This window comes from Natator depressus, chromosome 14 (genome assembly GCF_965152275.1).
Source record: "Natator depressus isolate rNatDep1 chromosome 14, rNatDep2.hap1, whole genome shotgun sequence".
Lineage (NCBI taxonomy): Eukaryota > Metazoa > Chordata > Testudines > Cheloniidae > Natator > Natator depressus.
The window spans coordinates 19,760,182-19,785,312 of NC_134247.1; the positions used below are offsets into that span (position 1 = coordinate 19,760,182).

The 25,131-nt window shown below is 40.5% G+C and overlaps 1 protein-coding gene across 3 annotated transcripts in view; it reads right to left on the reverse strand.

The window, feature by feature from the left end:
• QTGAL (queuosine-tRNA galactosyltransferase) overlaps positions 1–25,131 on the reverse strand; it is a 304,979-nt gene that overhangs the window by 58,858 nt on the left and 220,990 nt on the right. For all 3 annotated transcript variants that reach the window (XM_074971518.1, XM_074971521.1, XM_074971520.1), the window contains exon 7: positions 14,831–14,926. In XM_074971518.1, the coding sequence (XP_074827619.1) occupies positions 14,831–14,926 (96 nt within the window). The remainder of the gene's footprint in view (positions 1–14,830; positions 14,927–25,131) is intronic.

Sequence of the window (25,131 nt, forward strand, 5' to 3'; positions counted from 1 at the left end):
AGTGAATTACCAAGCAAAATAAAATAAAACATGCCAGTCTAAGTCTAGCACAGTAATAAAAACTGAATACAGATAAAATCTCACCCTTAGAGATGTTTCAATAAGTTTCTTTCATAGACTGGAGCTGGACACCTTCCTAGTCTGGGCACAATCCTTTCCCCTGGTATAGCCCTTGTTCCAGCTCAGGTGGTAGCTAGGGGATTCCTCATGATGGCTGCCATCCTTGTTCTGATCCACCCACTTATATATCTTTTGCATGAGGTGGGAATCCTTTGTCCCTCTGGGTTCCCAACCCTCCTTCTCAGTGGAAAAAAACAGGTTAAAGATGGATTCCAGTTCAGGTGACATGATCACATGTCCTGTGAGACCCCAAGCCTTCATTCCTCTCAGCCTGACTCACAGGAAGGCCTGCCTGCAAACAGAGCTATCCACAGTCAATTGTCCTGGTTGATGGGAGCCATCAAGATTCCAAACCGCCATTAATGGCCCACACTTTGCATAACTACAATAGGCCCTTGGAGTTATATTTCATATTTCTAGTTTCAGATACAAGAGTGATACATTTATACAAATAGGATGACCACACTCAGTAGATTATAAGCTTTGTAATGATACCTTACAAGAGGCCTTTTGCATGAAGCATATTTTAGTTACATTATATTCACACTGTATATATAGAGTGCGTCACAACATAGTTTTAAAATTTGTCTCCTGAATCTCTTTTTGTGTAGACCCAAAAGTTGTCTAATGGGTCTTTAAAGAAATTTACCCAAATATAAGATAATGCTCGTTGAAAACCAGTCAACACTGCTTGAAACTGAAGCCCTGTGAGCCAATGCTGACCATGGAGACAAGAATAGCAAAAGAAAGGTCTTTTCATTTTGACCAGGCTTGTAAAGCTTTATGCATGATAGCCCCAAAAGAGGCAAACTGAACTGCTTAAAAGTTCATGAAACCTAAAATGTTAAGTAAGCAAATAATTTATTTAATGGAATCTGTGACTTTATAATAGTGTTATTTACAGAGTTACAGTTCTTTCGTTGGCTCCATTCAAAGTTTCATATTGGTCCCCACTAGGGACAGGTTAACCAGGTCCAATAAAATGAGAGCCAAACCTTTACTCAAACCTTAGACTGATTTAAGGTTTGAAAAAGTTCAGTGTTGTTTTCTTTCCCTTTAGTTTTCATGAACTGGTCTCTGCTTCTGACTAGGACTGGAAGCAGCAGTGCTGAAGCAATGCAAGAAAAGTTGTTCTCCCAGAATTCCTGAACCAATACTTCTAAGAAGTATTAGAAGTCTTATGAATAAGGCTATGATTATGTCACGGAAGTCATGGAATCCGTGACTTCTATTGACCTCCATGATATTTTCTGCCCCCAGGCTGGAGCTCCCAGCCAGCTCCCCCTCCCCCCAGCTCCCAGCCCCCTCACTGGTGGAGACACCTTGCAGTTGTCCAGCCAGGGGCAACGGGGACTCCCTGCAGCTGCCCAGATGCAGCGGGCAGTCCCCACAACTGCCCAGCCATGGTGGGCGGGAAGGGGACCCCCCGGAGCTGACCAGCCGTGGCGGGCAGCTGGGGGACTCTGCAGCTCCCAGCCGTGGTCGCTGGCGGGGGACCCCCATCATGACTACCCAGCCGCCCTGGGGGCAAGGGAACCCTGCAGCAGCCCAGCCCCACAGGCAGGACGACCCCGCAGCTTCCACTCCCCACGGTGGTGGGGGACCCAAGAACTCCCACTCACCGCAGTGGTGCGGGACCCGGGAGCCCCAGCAGCAGTGGGTGCTGAACCCACCTCCGCATTTTGTTAGGGACATTTTTAGTGAAAGTCAGGGACAAGTCACGGGCTGCTGTGAATTTTTGTTTATTGCCCATGACCTGTCCATGAGTTTTACTAAAATATCTGTGACAAAAACTTAGCTTTACTTATGAATAGCTGCAATATTTCTAACCTGCTTTGTAGAGCAATGAATTTGGGATAAGCAGTCCAGCCATACTCCAGTGATTGAGTTAGGATCTCAAACATGATCAATGAGACAACCTTGCATCAGACTTCAAAAAAAAAAAAAAAAAAAAAAAAAAAAGGTCATGCCTTAGACAAAGCATAAAAGGGGCAGTGATATGGCCAGTGGTACTCTATTACATGTCAGCCATACCTCAGATTATAAAAGCACCTTGAAAAGCATGGCCCTATTCTGTATGTCATTATAAAGGATGGAAAGTATGTGTTTGTACTTAGCAATGGTGCAACCATTTGAAAAAATTAAAGTAAAACATGGTTTAAAACGTATAATTATCACACACATTTTCACACACTGTTTTTCTCTCCTCCCACTCATTGTTTCTGAGAGATCACATGACTACCATGCAAATAAACATACAATACAAGGAGTATTCATTCAGTATTTGAGTGTGGCACCTAGTAAAAGCTGAAGAGGCAATATAACAAAGAAACACAAAGAAGAGAAAGAGAGAAAAATTTACATTCACTATCTCAGGACATCAGGTAGGCAGAAACAGACTAAAGCTTATGTATTTATTGTATTTAAAGCTTAGGTATTTTATTTCTACAGAAAAAATAATAAATACACTAATTAATTAAAATGATTAAAATATTCTGGCTATTGCCATAGCTTGTGTGCTCCTCACAGCATTAAGAAAATACAATTAAAATAAATAATTTCTACGAACTTGGACCCTGCCCCTCATTCAAGTTCACATTATTGGTAGTATGTGGGGAAAGAGAGGTGTAAATTTATGATTAGAGATGGAACTGTAGTGTCTGTTTTAGCAGAGAAGAGACAATTTGTTGCAATGAGTAAAAAAGGGGTTCCTGGTGGAGGCTGCTGGACACAGACTCACTCTGTGGTTCTCAGCCATGGGCAGAACACCTTACTGCAGTAGAGGCTTTCTAACTTTTCAAAGTGACTAACACAGTTTAATGTGTTGTTAATGTCATCACATTTAGAGTATACCTAAGAACTGGCCTGGACTAAACAGCCATGGAGGAACAGTTTAGTACACTAAAGGATGACTCCAGGACACACAATGCAACCCTCTCTGCATTCTGGGAGAGCTCAGAACTAGAACTAGCTCTAAATTTTGCAACTCAGGTCTCTCTCTATAATTGGTTGAGCTGGAACACTGAATCTGATCCCACTCCCAAACTCTGGGGAAGTGTGGATTCAAATCCAATTGCTGGGTGACAATGGCCCATCTCTAATTGGTATGTTTATATTATGAGACACTTGCCCAGTTTTCTCATCCTAGTGCTCAGATGCTGGAGCAAGCTTTCACAGAGCTTTGTGCAGTTTGCAATTTACATGGATATCTAATGCTTCAGAGGTCACTAAAGGAATCTGGGTGAGGGTGCAGGAAGAGAAAGCAGCTGTTCCCATCAGAAAGAAAATAAAATACCATTTAGACTGAAATTCTTTGTTCCCTAAATCACACACTAAGTTGAGTCAGGCTGAGTGCATGGTTTTATTAAATATCAGTCTACTGCACTTGTCAAATTCTGGTTTGGAAATATCATTACATCACTTGCAAATATTGGTAAATCATTTTCATGCGGAGTCTCATTTTCATGCTTAAAACTGCTATGGCCGAAACATTTAGCAACATATTTCAGCATAAACTGATTAAAAACAGTTATTGTCAAAATAAAATGATCCCTCTAAAACTGGGATTTGATTCTTGGACCCTATTTTCTATTTCTTCTGCTGAAAGGGGCATTTCAGAGCAATGTGCCCAGTTCCCAGGGATGAGCAGATGCCTTGCATTGCTCAGCAGTGACCTCTCAGCTAATGAAGGAGCAGCATTGCCAAAGGAAATGCATATATTTTGCAAGGGATGGAAAGATGTTGACTATGCCATGGGTCCTGCAGGGATAGGACTACTTAGGGTTCTGGGATACGTACGGTGCTTGCACTACAGCAGTTTCTTCCATTTTGAGATATTATCAGTTCCAGCTGTATTTCCTGTTTTAATCACTAGAAATCCATCTCACACTGGTACCACCTTTCAAAGTAGAAGGATCTGCAACCACCCTAGGGATATTTTTTAATGCTTTTTGAAAACTGATGGCTTTAGATAAAAGTACAGAATAACAAGATATACAGTAATGCAGCTAAAATGTATCCTGCAAATAATTTTCACACTCCACGAAGACAGTTGAATAGCACAGTATCACAAGTCAGTGAAATATGTAACAGCAACCCAGAAAATAAGCAAAAAATAACTCCAGATGCTCTCTAGAACAGTTTGTTACTACTAACATTCCACCTGGACTTATACACACCATGGCCCTTTCCACTTCTACTAGGGTTTTGTTTTGTTATAATTCTACTACTGCTACTCAAAATTGTTCAAGACTCCAGATCACCACAGAAAAGCCATAAATTCTATAAAAAACTAGTGCAGAATTCTCTCCTTTGCCTCAGAAACTGCAGCTGGAGGGCCCTGGCTAAGATAGATATAATGTATTATCCTAGGATTTTCGTTTCAATAGCATGCTTCACAAAGTTCACTCATAATGGATCATCAGCAAGGAAACTTCACATGCTTCATAAAAGGTCTTCAGTGTATATTTTTTAGTTACACAAAAGACAAAATAAAAACACCTTCTTCATGTATTGAATAAGCCAACAACTAGTTCAAAAGGGGTTTCCAAGTGACAGAATCATGTAGCAAAGACGACTTAGCAGCATCTCACATCTCTTTTGAAAGGTTGGTTTATCTCTTTCCTGAAGAAGAGCTTTGTGCAGCTCAAAAGCTTGTCTCTTTCACCAACAGAAGTTGGGCTAGTAAAAGATGTTACCTCGCCCAGTTTACCGCTATCCTGGTATTTAACAGCAGGAAGAGCATTTGGGGGCAATTTTCCAACAGCAAATAGAAAACAAACCCTCTGTAGATAACAATCTAGACCCTTGCAGAATTTTAACTACTCAAAATAAACCTAAACAAAAAACAAACAGAATTTTGGCTGCAGAACTCATGGTACCTATATCCTGTCTGAATACCAGTTACTGTACTGAATGTTCCTTTGTTTTTCTGTGCAGTTGCTCAGAACAGATTATCCAAATGTACTATTATTCCATACAAAACCAAAACTACATTAAAAAACCATTAAGGTTGCAAAGTGAGGCTCTCAAAAGTTAGGTAATGTCAGAATTATAGTAGAAACTTTAATTCTGCCTCTATGTGTACGCATTATGATACAATCTTTACTTACATAATCACAAGAGAGTTTTTTCTCAAAGGACCTCAGATTCATTAAATGAGGCATCTGTTCAATATTTCTTATTATTCTCATCGTTTGCTGTATGACCCTATCTGTTAAGTTACTAGAACACAGGGATTGCCAGACTGAATCAGACCCATGGTCCATCTAAGTCTAGTATCCTATCTCCAACAATGGCCAGCAGCAGAGGCTTCAGATAGGTTTCAGAGTAGCAGCTGTGTTAGTCTGTATCCGTAAAAAGAAAAGGAGTACCTGTGGCACCTTAGAGACTAACAAATGTATTTATTTATGCTCTAATACATTTGTTAGTCTCTAAGGTGCCACAAAGTACTCCTTTTCTTTTTCGGCTTCAGATAGTACATCAAATCCAAAAGTAGGTAAATGTATTGCCATAATGCACACCATCTTAAACATGAACTGAATAAATAATATTTTTATTTCTTCAGAGGTTTCTCGATTGCATTCATCACAATGGTATCTCAAGTGTCTCAGAAACATTAATGAATTTATCTTTACCAACACCTGTGAGACGTATTCATATCTGCATTTTACAGATGGGGAACTGAGGCAGAGAGAGTAAGAACAATATTTTCAATAGTGTCAACCAATTTTGAAAGTCCCAATTTCCAGATCCCCAACTTGAGATACCTGGGGCCTGATTTTTCACATATAAAGTACCTATTCCTAGACCTATGTCACAAGACATACCAATGGTTCAGGATGGAACATCTCATACCACTGAGCAATATACTTTGGGGGGTAAGCTATTTATTTGAAGGGGAGCAGAAGCGGGTATTCTTCTGGCAGGTTGTTTTTGTTTAAAATGGTTGGCGTTCAGATGCTTGAGTGTTCCAGGCTCTACTGTGGACAATGGATCAGTGGATATAGGGGTGGTGAGGCAGACAAAGTTGCATGAAGAAGGCAATAAATCACTTAATTCTATAATTTATCACATATCTCTACATATGTACCATAGGCACACCACACATACACTGGTTAATATTTTCAAAGTCAACTAGGGGAGTTAGCCACACAACTCCCATTAAAATTAATGGAAGTTATGTAACTAAATTTCCTAGTTGGCTCTGAAAATCTCAACCACACTTCGCATTTTCTGCTCTTCCATTTGCATAAAATGGAGAAATAAAAATTGAGACCTTTCCCTAAGAATGATGGTGCTTGCCATTAAAAAGAAGCTTGTATTACCACAGTATTCAGTATTCCCTTTATTTGAGAGCAAATGAAACAAAAAGTAGAGGGTAATACTGAGTATAGGTCTGACACTCTCCTAAATGCTTTTAAGAGAACTACCTATCTTGCATTATGGGCTCAATTCTCCATTGTTCCTGAGCTAAACATAGGTATAATGAACGGCAAGGAGGGGTGCTACTGACAATTACTCCCTAATTCTTAGCTGTTTGGCTCCAGTATAAGCTAAAGCTGGCAAGAAGGCTGCTTTAAGTTAGGTGCTGGTGGAAGATCTTCTGCCAGATGAGAATCATGCCCACATGTTCCCTCCTCCTCTGATGCATCCACACCCCACTTTGACATATCCCACTGCTTCCTCTGACTATGTCCTCTTCCTTTCCTCTTTACACCTAGCAGTACAGTTCCAGTGTAGGAGGTGGTGGTGGGAAAGCTGGTGTGGGAGGCAGTGGAGCTGCGTCTGTTAGCCTTGTGCGGATGGAAATTTGCCCTATATTGAGAAATCTCCAGCTGGCAAAACTGGGGAATCCAGTCCTATAGATTTTATAATTAGGTTTCACATGCCTTGTTTAAAAAAACAGGACAAGAAAAGCAAATCTACCATTGCAACTACGCTATTAATATATTAGGAAAATCTGAATTGTGTGGAAGGAGAGCTAGCCAAGTCTCTTGATCAGAACCCTCAAGAGAAATCAGGCTGTAATTGGGAACACTTTTTTTTCTTACCGATAAGCGTATGACGGAAAAGGCTGGAACCAGAGGGAGCCAAATTTATCTCAGTCCTCAGAGGAATCTCAAAGTGCTGAGAGAAAGAGTGAGTAGAAGAGGAAATAACTTTTGTCTCCATACTTACCTGATTAATGAAGTATTTTAGCAGGATTCTGCTGCCAAAGTTTTAAAGCCTATTCATTCCATACCTTGTACCGTAGGCCATGCATTTAAAAAAAACAACCCCAAAACACTGCAGTAGTAATATTACATTGGAGTTGCACTAAAAGCCATTCAACTGATTAAATGGAAATAACATAGTACAAAACAGTTATAGAATGAACTTCCAAATTCTTATTGATCAAAATACTTATTCCTAGAAAGACCCAAGAGCTAAATTTTAAAATTACAGCAGCAGCATGTGCTGTGGTGTTAGCAGCATGTTGCTGGATATACATCTGGCACAAGAGACATCCTGTCTCAAAGAAAGTTCACTCACTTCAGGCCAACACACTGTACTGAAGGGGACTTTTTAAGGCTCATCTCAGGAACAGGAACATGCTTGCTAAAACTGCTGCCTTCTAGAGCAGTGCCTCGCAACCTTTCCAGACTACTGTACCTCTGTCAGGAGTCTGATTGGTCTTGTGTACCCTCTACACCTCACTTAAAAACTACTTGCTTACAAAATCAGACATAAAAATACAAAAATGTCACAGCACAGTATTACTGGAAAATTGCTTATTTTCTCATTTTACTATATAACTATAAGGTAAATCAACTGGAATATAAATATCGTACTTACATTTCAGTGTACAGTATATAAAGCAGTATAAACAAGTTGTCTGTATGAAATTTTAGTTTGTACTGACTTCGTTAGTGCTTTTTATGTAGCCTGTTTTAAAACTGTGCAAATATCTAGATGAGTTGCTGTACCCCCTGGAAGACCTCTGCGTATTCCCAGGAGTACGCATACCCCTGGTTGAGAACCACTGCCCTAGAGTTTACTGCTGATGAGAGCACATGTGCTTGTGAACTGCTGTCCAATCGCTGGAAGTTGAAGCTAGATAAAAAATTGCACCTTGCCTAAATGTAGATGTTAGGGTAATTAATAATTGGAACAATTTACCAAGGGATGTGATGGATTCCCCATCACTTGAAGTCTTCAAATCAAGATTGCCTGTCTTTCTAAAATATAAGATCTAGCTCAACCACTAAATATGGCCTTGAGGCAGAAATTATTCAGTGACAGTCTATGATCTGGGGTATACAGCAGGTCAGTCTAGATAATCACACGGATCCTTTCTGGCTTTAGAATCTATGGAATTATGTCCCATTTGTAGCTAATCATGGATCTACAGTGACACTGAATACCACAATATGACTGGTGGGCCTAGCAGCTGGCACCACGTGCACTGTGGCAGACTGCCATCTGTTATTCCCAGGCCATCTGGGGTAATTCCATCTTGCACACCTTGGTGTAGCTTCTTATGGTATGTCTACACTGCAAAGTGAAGGTGTGATTGTAACATGGGTAGGCAGATCCATTTTAGCTTAATCTAGCTAGCACAGGTAACACAATAGACACAATAGCATTGTAGATGTGGTATCATGGGATTCAGTATGGGCTACACCAGTCTGGTTGCTAGCCTGTGCTGAAGCCCATGCCACCATGTCTACACTAAAGCTAACACAAGTACGCCTACCCATGATGTAATCGCATCTTAACTTTGCAGGGTAGACATAGCCTTAGATGTTTCAAGCAAGCTAGATTTGTGGGTATGCACTGAATTTTTTTTCCAATGCTGAGCATTGACTGACAGAACATAATCCAAAATCTCCAGGATCTTATAGGCTTGGTACTCTATCTTTGCATATGTTACATGAAATTTTTCTGTTTTAAGAAAATCTTGTTAACTTTATTTCATGAAACTGTTATTAGTTTGACTTCCATTAGGACAGTCATCAGAAATAGGATGGAGGACCCATTAGAAGTCACCTCTTAAATTATGACAGGTTTCAGAGTAACAGCCGTGTTAGTCTGTATTCGCAAAAAGAAAAGGAGTACTTGTGGCACCTTAGAGACTAACCAATTTATTTGAGCATAAGCTTTCGTGAGCTACAGCTCACTTCATCGGATGCATACTGTGGAAAGTATGGAAAGTACACAAGATCTTTTTATACACACAAAGCATGAAAAAATGGGTGTTTACCACTACAAAAGGTTTTCTCTCCCCCCACCCCACTCTCCTGCTGGTAATAGCTTATCTAAAGTGATCACTCTCCTTACAATGTGTATGATAATCAAGTTGGGCCATTTCCAGCACAAATCCAGGTCCCCCCCCCCCCACACACACACACACAAACCCACTCTCCTGTTGGTAATGGCTTATCTAAAGTGATCACTCTCCTTACAATGTGTATGATAATCAAGGTGGGCCATTTCCAGCACAAATCCAGGGTTTAACAAGAACGTCTGAGGGGGACCCCCCCCCCCCGGCGTTCTTGTTAAACCCTGGATTTGTGCTGGATATGGCCCGCCTTGATTATCATACACATTGTAAGGAGAGTGATCACTTTAGATAAGCTATTACCAACAGGAGAGTGGGTTTGTGTGTGTGTGTGTGTGGGGGGACCTGGATTTGTGCTGGAAATGGCCCAACTTGATTATCATACACATTGTAAGGAGAGTGATCACTTTAGATAAGCTATTACCAGCAGGAGAGTGGGGTGGGGGAGAGAAAACCTTTTGTAGTGGTAAACACCCATTTTTTCATGCTTTGTGTGTATAAAAAGATCTTGTGTACTTTCCACAGTATGCATCCGATGAAGTGAGCTGTAGCTCACGAAAGCTTATGCTCAAATAAATTGGTTAGTCTCTAAGGTGCCACAAGTACTCCTTTTCTCTTAAATTATTGCACTGAGTAATATTTGAATTGGCTTCTCTTCAGAATTATCCAAAACACCCTTAAGCCTCTTAATCTTTCTTTAGATCTGTGACTCTGTCCCTTTGCTCATACCCTGATAAGGCCTTTAAATCATTTTGCCCTGATTATAAAACAGGAAATCTGTGACAATGTTATATTTGCTTCAGTGTTTGCGAAATAAAGTTAAAGGGTTACTAGAGATTCTGCACATTTTCTTTCTTCTAAAAGAGAAACATTTCTGCTCTACTGGCAAATAGCAATTAAATTAAACAAGGAAAAGGTGAAAGCCAAAGGGTCAGGGTGGGGTGAATTCTAAAGTGAGCTTAATAATACACTAGCAAGAAATGTCTTCAGAAGTGGGGGGAGGAGGTGGGTTTTCAAATACTCTGTAAGTATAATTTATCATTGGCTCCAGCACTTTCTTTTCTTCCTGGATACTACTCAAATACTGATCTCTGTTCAGCTTTAACTGTACCATGCCAAGAATATCAGAGCCTGTGTTTTGTCCTCATTTTTCCCCCAGAGCACCTTGACAGGTCATTTGACAGTCTGACAATATTCTAATTCATGTTCCAAAACCCCACAAATTTCTCCTTAACCTTTCAGCTTCCAGGGCTTATTATAAATGCTTGGTTTCTTGAGGGAATTCTGACAGCTCTCTTCTGGCCCAGAGAAATGGAGAAAGGTACTAGCGAGCCCCTCAAAGGCTATACAGCTCCTTTAGACATTTGGAGTATTCACTGCATTCTCCTGTGCACCAAGATGTATTTCAACCCCACCTCAGTTCCTCCTTTCCATGACCCTTTATCACAGGAACAGATCAGAGCTGAGAGCGAGCCATTGCATTCTGAACTGCAGTTTGTATTCAGAAATGCTAGCTGCTCACGCTACATGATTACACCTGGGGCTCATTAAAAATAATTTCCCTCTGTTTGCACTTTTAGATAAGTTTTAAAAAGGGGCAAGATTTACGTAAAATTCTAGTCTGGATACACTTAAAAAGGAATGTTAAAGTTGGGGGTGGGGTTAGGGGGGCAGGATAGAGAATTTAGTTAGAGAAGAAAATATTTTACACTGATCTGCCCTGGGTATCAGGGATAAAATAATTGTGGTATTTCTCACTCTAATCTCATGGTGAAGTTTGTCCATATAAAAGCACAATTATGCAAACTGCCATTTTTGATTCTCCTTTGTTCAGCAGAAGTTTGAAGAAGAGGAGTTTGCTAGTTAGGCAGGCCAGAAAAGATTTTGGGGTTACCTATGTCTTATGTGCTTTAAGTTTCTCAAAAGTATTTACCAAGCAGTAAGTTAGGGTATCGTAGTGTAGTAATTGTGTAGCAATTACACACTTACAAATAGTTCACACAAGACATGAGAATTAAGAAAATGTTGGCCAGGATGCAGGTTATTTGTCTTTTCCAAAAGCACCATGGGATCTTTAACTTTTACTTGGATGTCCACAAGAGACAGGGCAAAGCTCTGTAGTCTAATGACTGAAGGAGGGAGGATATGTTTAGGCAGAGCTATGTGCAGACCCATAACTAGAATAGCAAAAGATGTTGTTGGCCAAAGGTTGAGGTGCTCTGATAAAGATATATAGTGGAAACTTCACAGAGCACCAGCCTCCACTATATCTGTTCCTGGCCAAGGTTATCAGTCCCCGACTCTCATGGGCAATCAAGTTTTGAAATGTACCAGTCATTTAATGATACAAGGAAACTGTACATAAGGCTGGAACCCTTCATTCTCTTTGTGACACATATGTGAAGGCAGTGATGGCTTTTTAATAACATTTCTATGTGTTGGAATAAATTTACAAGCAACGTGCCACACACTTGATCAAATAAATTAGATGGCGTCACACACAGAAGTTTCCCAAAGAGAAAACTTTCACATACTAAGCTCAAAAATTGTAAATAAAATCTTGCCACTCGTTCCAATAACAGAGGTCACTAAATTTAATTTGTGTGGGATGGATGCACTCCAGGAAGTCTCTCTCTTCAGTTTTCTGATAAAGTTCCTCAAAAATACATTCATTATATCACCATCCTCCTACCTCTGGATGTACTGTAGAGGGGACACTATCCTAAATAAAGTGGTTGTCATTAAAATCTTTATATTCTTGCCTAGATTTCAGTGGTATTCCATATTACTCAGCATACCATGAACACATATTAAAATCAGTTACTTGCAAGGCAATTATATGAAAGTTAGTATAGTCAGTCAGTCAGCTTTACTGGATAACTTGCTTTCTCTACTTCAAAATATTTCAACCCTGGCTCTTATGATTAAATAACTAAATATTCTCCTCACTTACATATAATGGAACTGAACAAACATAATTAAATACATATAACAGTGATAGCCATTCCACTCTCCTTATTTACATTGTGTAATAGGATTTTTATCATTGTACTTGGATAGCGCACAAAGTATATTTGTAATTCTGCCCTTTGATGTACAGTCAAGATTTTTAGTCACAAGTAGACAAGCACCATTTCAGAAGAAGTCATTTATACTTCTGTTTGGATATTGCAATAATGCTAATGCAGAGAAAATATGTCTTTGTAGTGAATGAACGTCTTGAAGGAGAGAAAGTTTGTTAATAAAATGGAGTCTTTGTAAGCAAATGCTTTAAATCTCCCATGAAGCATTGGGAAAATTAGATATACTTTACTAATAAGAAGGATTTAGACATTGGTTAACATTTGATTATTCCACGTGCTTTGTTTACTTAGTTCTTCAAATCACAACCTCTCCAACATTTGACATATGAAGAACAGGTGTTCAGATTTAATTCCAAGTGAGAAATGCAGCTTTTTGGTATGGAAACAGTTTTGCAAATGGAAAGACTAGAATCTAGCGATTTCTTGATCTATTTCTCTGTTTACTGGCAGCAACCTGACACCTGTAGATTGCATAATTAATACTAACTCAAGAAGGTGGAGAGATGTGATTAACAAGTCAGATGATGAGTCAAGTCAGCATATACACAAACAAAGACAACCCAGTGTTGACCAGTAACTCTGTTCCCATTGTTGTGTATGGCAAATCTCCCATTTATTCCAAAGGGAAGAGCTAGGCCAACGCTGTGCACTTCTGAAAATCCCACCTCAATGGTTAAGGATGAGATGACTTGGGAAATTGCTGCTTTCCTCCCTTGTCACAATCCTGCAGTTGTGGGCAGTGGAAGCATTTGAACAAGAGACTCCTGGGTTTAGAGATGAGGGGGCTATTAGCAGGGCATTTTCTTTGAAGGTCCCTGGTCTCCAGAACTCAATCCCGTCTGTCTGCCAGAGCCTGGATTTGTTGACCTCCTGGACACCCCAACAAAGCTACTCTTGTCCCACCAGGTGTTCGGGGAGGGAGTAGACTGTGGGAAATGAGGCTAAATTTAAGGATTTTTTTTTTATTATTATTGACTGGCAGGTAACTATTATGTGTGCATTACCTATATCATAAATCCAAAAACCCTTAGACTTGGCATTGCGGCCATTTAAGCTGATCACTTTTACTCACAGGAGGCACATATGCTGTAAAATAAAATTAAAAAAGTAGGAAGGCAAAAAATCCAAACCATATCAGCATGGTTACAGGGCAAGGCTCAAGAGGTGATTTAAGTCAAATGGGTATTCTTCAGATAATGGAAAGTCAACCCCAGGGTAAAGCAAGAGAGAGAGAGAGAGAGAAAAAAGTCATATGGTCTGTCTACTGGATAGGGCATTGGATTGACTCAGGAGACCTGGGTCCTATTCCAAGCTCTGCCACTGACCTGCTGTGTGATCTTAGGCAAAACATTTCACCACTTGGACTTTGTTTCCCCTCCCACCCTTCTCCATCTTTTCTATTTGGACTGTAAACTCTTTGGGATAGCGATTCTCTCTCACCATATATTTTTACAGTGCCTAGCACAACGGGGCCTCACTGTCAGCTGGGGTCAGTAGGTGGTACTGTAAATCTAATAACAGCAATGATAATAATCTAGTATTGTAATAAGTAGTACATAAATTAGAGTAGGAATTACCTTCAGCAGTACTGCAATGCTATGTCTGGCAGTATTACATACAAGTATTCAGAAACAAAGTAGAATATAAGTGTGCTTGCTAATTATCAGAATGTCCTTCCATCACACAGGATATGTATACATAGCAGCTAGGAGGTGAGACTCCCAGCTCAGTTATACGTACATTGCAAGCTCTGTTTGAGCTAACACATAAAACTACCAGTGAGTTCGCAGTGGCACAGGCAGCAGCTCAGGTTAACTGCCCAAGTTGTACCAAGGAGGTTGGGCAGGATTATACTCAGGTGGCTAGCCTGAGCTGCTCCCTGTGCCACTGTGGCCACACTATTTTTAGGCCCTACTTCAAGCACAGTTAGTGCATGTATGTCTATCCGAGCTGGGAATCACACCCCATAGCTGATGCATAGACGTAACCAATGTTGTTTCAGCGCTGTGCGCCAAAGCCTTAACTCTAGAAACATACCAAAAAGCTGGAGGAGTGTTTGTTGATGAACTGAAGTCTTTTCTGAAATTTGCAAGCCAGAAGAGGAAATGCTTTTCCTCAGTTTTAAACCCTGTAGTATTTGAGTTTAGTTATCCACACATGAACTAACATTCTGTGGCCCATTTAATAGCAATAGGAAAAGACCTCTTGAGAGAATAACACTACCAATTGTCCTGCTAACACACAATTCTTAACAAAATGGAATCAAGAATGGAGTATCAATTTTGTTTCTATCAGTAGCACTTACCTTCCCACCCTCATTAAATTTGCCCACGTGACAAAACCATTCTCGGGAGCAGAACCAGGTAGGCATGATCACAGTGGGTCCATGGGAGGTAAACACCTAGGGAAAAAAGTGAAACCTTAGTGAAAAGGAAGAATAGTCCTAACAGATATACTCTTTGATAATAAAGTTTATTTTCATTTATTAACTTATGCCCTTGTCCTGCAAAGACTTAGGCTTATCTTGGACTTAAAACACATCAGAAGCCCCATTAAATTCACTGAGACTACTCATGTACTTAAAGTTCAGCACCTGCACAAGTCTTTGCAGAATCATGGCCTAAGAAATTAAATCTAGTATTTCCTACTTCATATACTGTAGCACTGTGACTGTTCCTATTGGTAATAGCAAGTTTTACAACAAATCCAAAAATCTTGAAACTATAATTCAAGTTTTGAGAGAACTACCACAACTGAAATTCTACTAGTTTTACTAAAAATACTAATCTTAATAATGAAAGTACATATATAATGGTAAGTCTGTGTCCAGTGTGCTTTCAGAAAGCACAAAATTACAAACTTTGATCTATCTTCTATGATTTTCTGTGGAAAATTGGGGAAAGTGAAGTACAGCTTGATTTTAAACCAGAACAATATGTATACAGTACTTAATGCTACCTGGTTAAACTAAAAGTCTTGGAAAGAAACATATGATTTGATAGACAACATGAATATAGTTATTAATTTTAAATTTTTGAATGCTCACAGCTTCAATGAGTAGCACCAACTAGGAACTAGCAAGGAACTGTACATAGTCAACCTTTGCTGCCTTAAACAAACATGCCATAAACCCAACTATGAAATAAACCAGAATATCCGGATTATGTCAGATAAACAAATTATCACTTTTATTACAAGGAAAAATATCTAGCAAACCAGGAGACTGAACTTGTCAAACAGAAATCTGATGTTAAAAAGGCATATTGTGTCCAGCTCCAAAGAAAGTTATTTGTACAAGCAGGTTTATGGAAACAGAAAAATAAACAAATTTAATGCCAGTTTCAATCACTAATGAAAATATATTCGTTTCCAGAAGATCATTTCAAAGTATACTATAGATGCAATAATTAATATTACTCTACAGCTAAAATTCTCCAACTTGGTTGCATAAATTTAGCCTTCTGAATCCACAGTTAGATATCTGTTGCTCTCATTAATTACCATATGAGCTGGGGTTGCTCAGTTCCTCAGGCCACTTTTCTTTTTAGATGGATAAATAGGGATTTAGGATCTTAACTTTAGGCCCACAGATTCAAATCTTTTAAATTTAATTCCATATTGAGGCACCTAGGGATGGCATTTTCAAAAACATCTAAGTGACTCTGTAACACAAGTCCCACTATAAGGGCTTGTCTTCACTACTGGGGTAACTTGACCTAAGTTACACTACTCCAGCTATGTGAATAACGTAGCTGGAGTCAACCTAGCTTAGCTTGACTTACCCAGGTGTCTTCACTGCGCTGCGTCGACGGGAGACACTCTCCGGTCAACTTCCCTTTCTTCTCAGAGAGGTGAAATCCTGGGTCGACCGGAGAGTGCTCTGCCATCGATTTAGTGGGTTTTCACTAGACCTGCTAAATCGACCCCTGCTGCATCAACTGCAGCAGCATCCATCTCCCTGTAGTGAAGACCAGTCCTAAGTCAATAGTCCTGTGCTGAGACTTGTGCTGCTAAGTCACTGAAGCATATTTGAATATCCCATCACTAAACAGAAATGGCCTGCCTTTCAGAGGGGCAAAATACCAGACACTCCCAGTGAAGACATCGGGAGCTGAAGGGCACTCAGCACCTCTGAAAAATCAGACCACTTTTATTTAGGTGCTTAAATATGGATTTAGGCACCTAAGTTGGAAAATCATGGCTTATATGTATAAAAGTGTAATATGCTGCCAGTATTTTCCAGTGAAACAACCTGCTGGCAGATGTTGATTTTGATGGGAGATGCTGAGCCTGGCAACGAATTAGCAGGTGTTGATCAGCTGACTCACTATTGCAAGTACTTATTAGCTCCACCATAGATACCAAGGAAGTGGGAGTGCCCAAGGTGGAACCGTAGGATGAAAAAAGCTTAGGAAGAAACGTTGGACTGCAACTGAGTGGAAACTTCTTTATCATTAAAGCAAAATTCCAGAAGGGGGACAAGTCCTAAGCCTGTTTGGGGTATGCTAAATGTATTTGAAGGTGAAGGAGACTGGAAAAGCCACTTGCTCACTAAGGCCCTGATTCAACAGAGCACTTAAGCATGTGCTTAACTTTAAGCAATGCAAATAGTCTAATTAACTCCAATGAGACTAATCAGATACTTAAATGCTCTGTAAAGAGAACATTCTCCTAAGGGTCAATGCTGATATTCTGGACAACCTTTATTTCATCACAACATATAGAACACCTAATGAGACTGGTTATAAGTAAGGCTATGTTTTAGTCATGGGTATTTTTACTAAAGGTAATGGACAGGTCACGGGCAGTAAACAAAAATTCACAGCCCATGACTTATCCTATATACCCCAATTAAATCTTGGGTGCTCTGGGGCAGGGGCAGCCCAGAGGCACCGCGGGTGCTCTGGAGGGGGGTGGCCTGGGGGTGCTCTGTGGGGGGACCCCTGCTTCTGCGGGGGGGGGGAGTTGCTGCTGACAGGTTTCCTACCTGCTTCCACGGGGCTCCCCAGAAACAGCAATATTTCCCTTGGATCCTAGGTGGAGGTGCGGCCAGGGGGCACTGCGCACTCTCCACGCCCCAAGCGCTGGCTCCGCAGCACCCATTGGCCAGGAACCATGGCCAATGGGAGCTATGGGAGTGGCGCCTGCAGGCGGAGGCACTGCGCAGAGCTGCCTGACCGCACCTTCATTTGGGGGCCGAGGCACATGTTGCTGCTTCCGGGGAGCCCCCTGAGGTTAGCGCCACCCGGAGCCCTCACCCCCTCCTGTGCCCCAACTCCCTGCCCCAGCTCTGAGCTCCCTTCCACGTCGAAACTCCTGCTGCTGCTGGGGGAGGGAGGCATGGAGGCTTGAGACTGCCCCAGGAGCAGCCAGTGTGGCTGGCCCCGGGCCGCGCCAGCTCCTCAGGTGGCTGCTGCAGAAGTCCTGGAAGGTCATGGAATTTGTGATTTCTGTGACCTCCGTGACAGACTCTCAGCCTTATTTATCAGCCAAAACAAATCATTTATGTGTATGGACAGAGCATGAAAATGTTCTTTGCATCTCTTATAAGGATTTGTTCTCACATATGCACAGTAATGCAGATGTTTTTATGCAATTTATATACACTGACCTGTAAAAGTACAGTACTGTCAGTTTACATGGGTATTCAAGCAACATTTTAAGGATAAACCAATGTTCTGTATATTTCTTTGGAGATGCAAATAATTTTTACATGGTTAGGTTGAGAACAGGGCTAAAATTAATCTAATGATAGATGTATTAACTTGAGCAACACCTGGTCATGCCAGTAAAGTTATTCATGGTGAAAACAATGGGGAGTGAGTTGGATGATGACTATGGAAAAGGAGACAAAGAACTTTATTATTTATTATCCTGAAGGAAATTGTCCCAGACAATCACTGCAAGGAAGCTGTACAGTTACTGATGAATAACTATTTTTTGTTCTTAGTTTTTTAATTCTCTGCATCGTTGCTCCATAAGAACGGCCATAGTGGGTCAGACCAAAGGTCCAGCTAGCCCAGTATCCTGTCTTCCGAGAGTGGCCAATGCCAGGTGCCCCAGAGGGAATGAGCAGAACAGGTGATCTATCCCTTTTCACCCATTCCCAGCTTCTGTCAAACAGAGGCTAGTGATACCATCCCTGCCCATCCTGGCTAATAGCCATTGATGGACCTATTTTCCATGAACTTATTTAGTTCTTTTTTGAACGATGTTATAGTCTTGGCCTTCACAACGTCCTCTGGCAAAGAGTTCTACAGGTTGACTGTGTGTTGTGCGAAGAAATACTTCCTTTTGTTTGTTTTAAACCTGCTGCCTATTAATTTCATTAGGTGACCCCTAGTTCTTCTGTTATGAGGAGCAAATAACACTTCCTTATTTACTTTCTCCACACCAGTCATGATTTTATAGACCTCTATCATATCCCTCTTTAGTCATTTATTTTCTAAGCTGAAAATTCCCAGTCTTATTAATCTCTCCTCGTATGGCAACTATTCCATATTCCTAATTATTTTTGTTGCCCTTTTCTGTAACTTATCCAACTCCAGTGTATCTTTTTTGAGATGGAGCGATCACATCTGCATGCAGTATTCAAGATGTGGGAGTACCATGAATTTATACAGAGGCAATATTATATTTTCTATCTTATTATCTATCCCTTTCTTAATGATGCCCATTATTCCCTTAGCTTTTTGGACTGCTGCTACTCATTGGGTGGATGTTTTCAGAGAACTATCGACAATGACGCCAAGATCTCTTTCTTGAGTGGTAACAGCTAATTTAGGCTCCATCATTTTATATGTATAGTTGGGATTATGTTTTTGCAATGTGCATTACTTTGCATTTATCAATGTTGAATTTCATCTGCCATTTGACTGCCCGCTCACCCAGTTTTGTGAGGTCCCTTTGTAACTCTTCGCATTCTGCTTTGCACTTAACTATCTTGAGTAGTTTTGTATCATCTGCAAATTTTGCCACCTCACCGTTTACCCCTTTTCCCAGATCATTTATGAATACGTTGAACAGTACTGGTCCAAGTACAGAACTCTGAGGGACACCACTATTTACCTCTCACCATTCTGAAAACTGACCATTTGTTCCTACCCTTTGTTTTCTATCTTTTAACCAGTTACTGATCCACAAGAGAACCTTCCCTCTTATCTCAAGACACCTATTTTGCTTAAGAGCCTTTGGTGAGGAACCCTGTCAAAGGCTTTTTGAAAATCTAAGTACACTATATCCATTGGATCACCCTTGTGCACATGCTTGTTGACCTTCTCAAAGAATTCTAGTGGATTGGTGAGGCATGATTTCCCTTTACAAAACCCATGTTGTCTCTTCCCCAACAAATGATGTTCATCTATGTGTCTGATAATTCTGTTCTTTACTATAGTTTCAACCAATTTGCCCTGTATGGAAGTTAGGCCTACCGTCCTGTAGTTGCCAGGATCACCTCTGGAGCCTTTTTTTTTAAGTGGCATCACATCCAGTCATCTTGTACAGAAGCTGATTAAAATGATAGGTTACAGACCACAGTTAGTAGCTCCATGTAGTAGAATAGATTTTGACAGATATATAATCAGCTTGATGAAATTAGAGTTAGTTTAACTGCTAAAAGTTATAGATACAAATGATATAAACAAACAAACAAAAACATTACCACAATATGAAGCAATAAAAGTCTCCCACAACCCAAAACATTCTGTTCCAGTGCTTTTAAAAGCTAGAAGCTGAATACCTGTCATCAAACCAAACAGACTGAAATATTTTGTTTCTCAAACTCCTAAAATTATAGTGTAGCAATTTCAAACAAAAGACATGATATGCAACAGAATGGATGTATTGTAATTTACAACATGTTATTACCAGGATCACATCACTTCTGATTGACGCTTTTAAAAAGAAATCCAAAACTAACAAACAAAATCAAATCACTCACTGAAATCAGACAAGGCCACTTTTGGTTCCATATGGTGCCATTTAGGAAAGTCTAGCTCTATGATGGAACAAATGTCTAGCAAGTTGAAGGGCACACATTTCAATGCAATGTTTTTAGAACATACTATTGCCATATATAAGAAAAATATGAAAACTATTCAGATGCTTGCCTGTCCCCCACAGGAACTTTATCAGGATGATATATAACAAATGGAAAGAACAGTGACAAAAAATGACCTTGGTAGTTCTAGATCAAAATTTTACATAGGTAAGGTAAACCCCTCCACTCATGGATGTGTACTTGTTAATTAAAAAATACTCAGTACCTTGCAAAATCAGAATCTATGATTCTCTGTGTGAGCCAGCTGCATTAGCTAGGGATAGTATGCACAACCCTCATAGGTAAGGAAAGTACCATTGTCTAGTGAATAGGGCACTGGAGTGAGACTCAAGAGATATGGGTTCAATTCCCAACTCTGCCACTGGGTGACTTTGGCCAAAGTCACTTCCCTCCCTGTGCCTCAGTTTATCGATCTGTAAAATGGAGATAACACAACTCCTTTGTAAAGTACTTTCAGATCTTTGGGTGTATAGTACTATGTAAGAGCTAAATATTATTAGGTCCAGATGATATATTACAGCACACAAAGGTTAGATTGGCTGCAAAGCATCCTACTTTGAATCAGAGACATGTAGCTATGGAATCAATTATAAAACCAGGGCTTGCAGATGCACATTTTTAATGATACACCGATAAAGAAGGGACGATATAGGAAGCTACTGTCTCCTTGGAGGGCAACTGAAAGTAGGTTGGGTACTTTATCTTGGAATTTCCATATTTTCAAATGTTGGGCGTTTTAAGTTTAATCCTGATTTTTTAAGATGTTTTTTGAAAACAATATTTTTGCTTTCCCTGCCATGACCCCATAAACCAATTCCACACGCTAAAGTCCTTCCCAAACTAAGCAATGCTCTAGAATTAGAGTTGGTCAGGAATTTTGCCAGTTACTCAGACTCAGAGCAAGTAATAAGACTGTGACATCTGACTTCAGGCTAAGGATTTCCTTCAAGAAGAGGACCATGGGAGAGAAAGGGACATTGGCTGGAAATCATAGAAGATTAGGGTTGGAAGAAACCTCAGGAGGTCATCTAGTCCAACCCCTTTATCACAGCAGGACCAACCTCAACTAAATCATCCCAGCCAGGGCTTTGTCAAGCCGGGCCTTTAAAATCTCTAAGGATGAAGATTCCACCACCTCCCTAGGTAACCCATTTCAGTGCTTCACCACATCAAGGAAGAGGAGAAGGGATGAGAGAGCTCTTTAAGTAGCAGTGACAGAACATTCAGACTACAAGTACTGGCAATCATGGGAAGGAGAGTTGAGTGGGAAAAAAGCCTTTTAAAGCACAGTAGCACTTATTATTATTACAGTAGCCCCTGCAAGCCCTAGTTATGGACCAGGCCCCCACTGACCATTGCAATGGTTCTGGCAGTGTTTCCCAAAGTTTTGAAAGCTGAGCTTGCTTCAGGAAATAAAATCTATCACGAAATCCCACCATGTGCAGTTAAAGACCTACCCATTCACATATACATCTTCTGCAGCATTGGAACACTGGGTTATGATTTTGTTCAGACAGATGTGAGAGCCTTTGTTTGGCCTGCTCTGGATTTTTTCCAAACTATTTTTCATATCCCCCATCATTGTACATATTTGCTGAAACACTGCAAATTTGGTAGAATGGGTTAATAGGGTCTGCAATAAAAAATTCTGTAAGTTACCTGGTCCAGGTTTTATTGCTGAATTGTTGTTGGGGTTTTTTTTTAGACTGCAGTGGTTGCAACCAGAGAAACAAACAAGACAGTCTCACCATACCCAGAATGTTAACCAATAAGAAATCTCCACAGTCTGCAGTACAGCCATACTAACCAACACATTATACAATTAATGTCAGAGAGATTTGTGACCTCCCCTTGATCCCGACCCAAGGCTGCCGCATTGCACCCTCTCCAGGAGCAGTCTCCTACTTGGCTCTGTTCCCCCACTCCTTACACACCCGCCACCCAACAGGTCTCATGCCACTTGCTACTGTGCCTCCTTCCGGGGTGTCTCTCCTGACTGTTTCCCCTGGGCATTACATGCTGAGCAGCTGCCACAGCCTGGCATCCCTCCCCGCTGCTTCTTGCAGTGGAGAAAACACAGGTAGAGTCTCCTGTGGGACTGATTGCTCGCAAAGACCCTGATGGCAGGGAGAATTTGCTCAGCACTGACTGTCCAGGGTTACTGTGCTTCTGCCACTCCTGTGGTATCAGGAATGCAGGTACTAGCATCAGAGGCCCAGAAGCGCCGCGCACACCAAGTGCCAGTGCTGCCGTCAAACACAATGATAATACAGGAGCACCTGTGTGTAGGGAAGAAAGGGACAGGGCTCAAGGGAAAAGGGACTGGATGGGTTGACAGGGGGTTGGGACTCGTGAGAGACAGGGGATTTGGTGCTACCTCTGCCAGTATATAACAATTACAAACACAGGAGGTGAGCGTTTTTTGGTTGTAAACAGGAGTCTCCCTGGTATACTGGGAGACTTGGTCAGTCTGGTTACAGCACAGCTATATTATAACTAGGTTTGGTTTTCTCAGAGACCTGCCTACTTCTGCTTACCAAACAGCTGTTTTATAATTTCCTGTATTCTCTCAGTTCCCAGTCCTGCCTCCCTAATGGACCCTGCACATCTGGGTGAGGTCTACATAAGGAGTTAATTCCCTGCTTACAGGAAAGCAAGCAGGGCCTTTGTGTTCCATCACAAACATTGTCAAAAGTCTTGTCATGTTTATACTCTATGTCAGCTAAAGTTGCTGTTATTTAGAATGTATTATGAGCTCTGAGAATTAGCTAATTATAAACAGGCCAAAAGAAAACAATAATTTGTTAAAAACAATAGTACAGGTTAACTATCAATAACTAAACTATCAATAACTATAACTAAACAATATCATCTAACTATCAATAACTAAACTATCAATAACTATAACTAAACAATATCATCAAGATTCTGCATGCACCATTGTCATAATCAAATTGTAATCCAGTTACATAAAGTTCCAAACAGAAAATGACATAACTGTACAGCAATCTTCACAATTTAATGAAGTAATCTGTTAAACCATCTACACCTAACAATCTTGTATCGTCAACAGGTTTTGTTCTTGGCGGTAAGTCTCTGGGTTTAGTTTAATCAGATCTGTGCTCACTGATTATTCTTAGTGGAATCACTCTAAATTCCAAAAGAAAATGTTAGGAACAAGGGCTGAAAATATCATAAATTGTTTTACTCCTCAAAACCAGATTGAGGATGTAGGTCATATAATATTTTTAATTACATTAACATTGCGAATAAAATCACATGTGATTTTAGGCCCACAGAGGCACGTGCTTCAGGTGATGTCAGCGTCTGACGAGAAACAAATTCATGTACTCTGAGTGATGTTCATCTGTTTACAGTGGTCTTCAAGGAAAGGATTATCTGCTTACCCAGTGGATCAGAATCCAACACATAGGTGGCAAATGGATAAATGCAGCTGGTGGGATACTTTATCATATTCTCTCATGCAAGAGCAAAACAGGAAACAGGAGGATAGTTCACAAGTTCACATGAGTAAGATATTGAGTCAGCAACTCTACCTGCCATCCAGCATTTGTGAAAAATAAATAGGTTTAGACAAAATAAAGTGATCTTCTCTGATACTTTAAGAGGTTAAGGCACTACTCCAGCTTGTGAGCGTACTAGCCTTTCACTTCTGGTGTTCGTGTTAGGAATCAGACCCACATGTGTGTATATTTGGCATCATCATCCTGCCCTGAAGTAAGGAGGAGAACAAAGATTTATTAAACAAAACCACAACACAGTTCACTGAAGCTTTAAAAACCTAAAAATTGATTCCAGTTTGATTTGGCTTGTGCAGAATAAGGCCTGAGTTGGTTCTTATGGTATCTGAACTGATTTTGCCCATTCCTATTCCCTCACAGACATTTGTCAGTATCACCAAACCAATGCTTGCTTCACCTTGACTGTTAAGCCCTGTTCCAGAAAAGCCCCAGACTGGAACAGCAGGGGGTGAAGCTCAGAAACAAGGCCTGCTGAAATGTATATGGAAAGCTGTTGCTTGTACTGCATATAACAACTACCTGATACAGGTTTGATTCAAGTCAGCACTACTAATCCTTCAGTCTCAAGACTATGTGCACCTGAAAACAATTTTGAGGGGAAAATTCTTTCTTTTAGACACTAGAAAATTAAGTGATTTACCATGAGATAGTGAAAGATAAATAAGATAGATCTATTACAGGCAAAGTCAGCAAAATTAATACAAAAATTCAAGAGAAGACAGCAAAAAGATGGTTCCTGTCCTGAGAGACACAGAAGCCAGTGAAAGTTAAGAGCACTCCACACCTTCCAGAAACCAATTTGGGCCAGATCCTGAAGACTGACCACTCACACTGACTTCTTCACCAACTGTGGACTGACTTAATCAGGAGTTGATGGTTCTCAGTACCCCAACAAAGGCATTTAGTATCTTGCCAGCAGTGCCCAACTTTAGCAGTAGATTTATTGTGCACTGTGTTGTCAAGGTGATAACTTGAAAAGTTTTTTGTGTGGTTTCATACAAGATA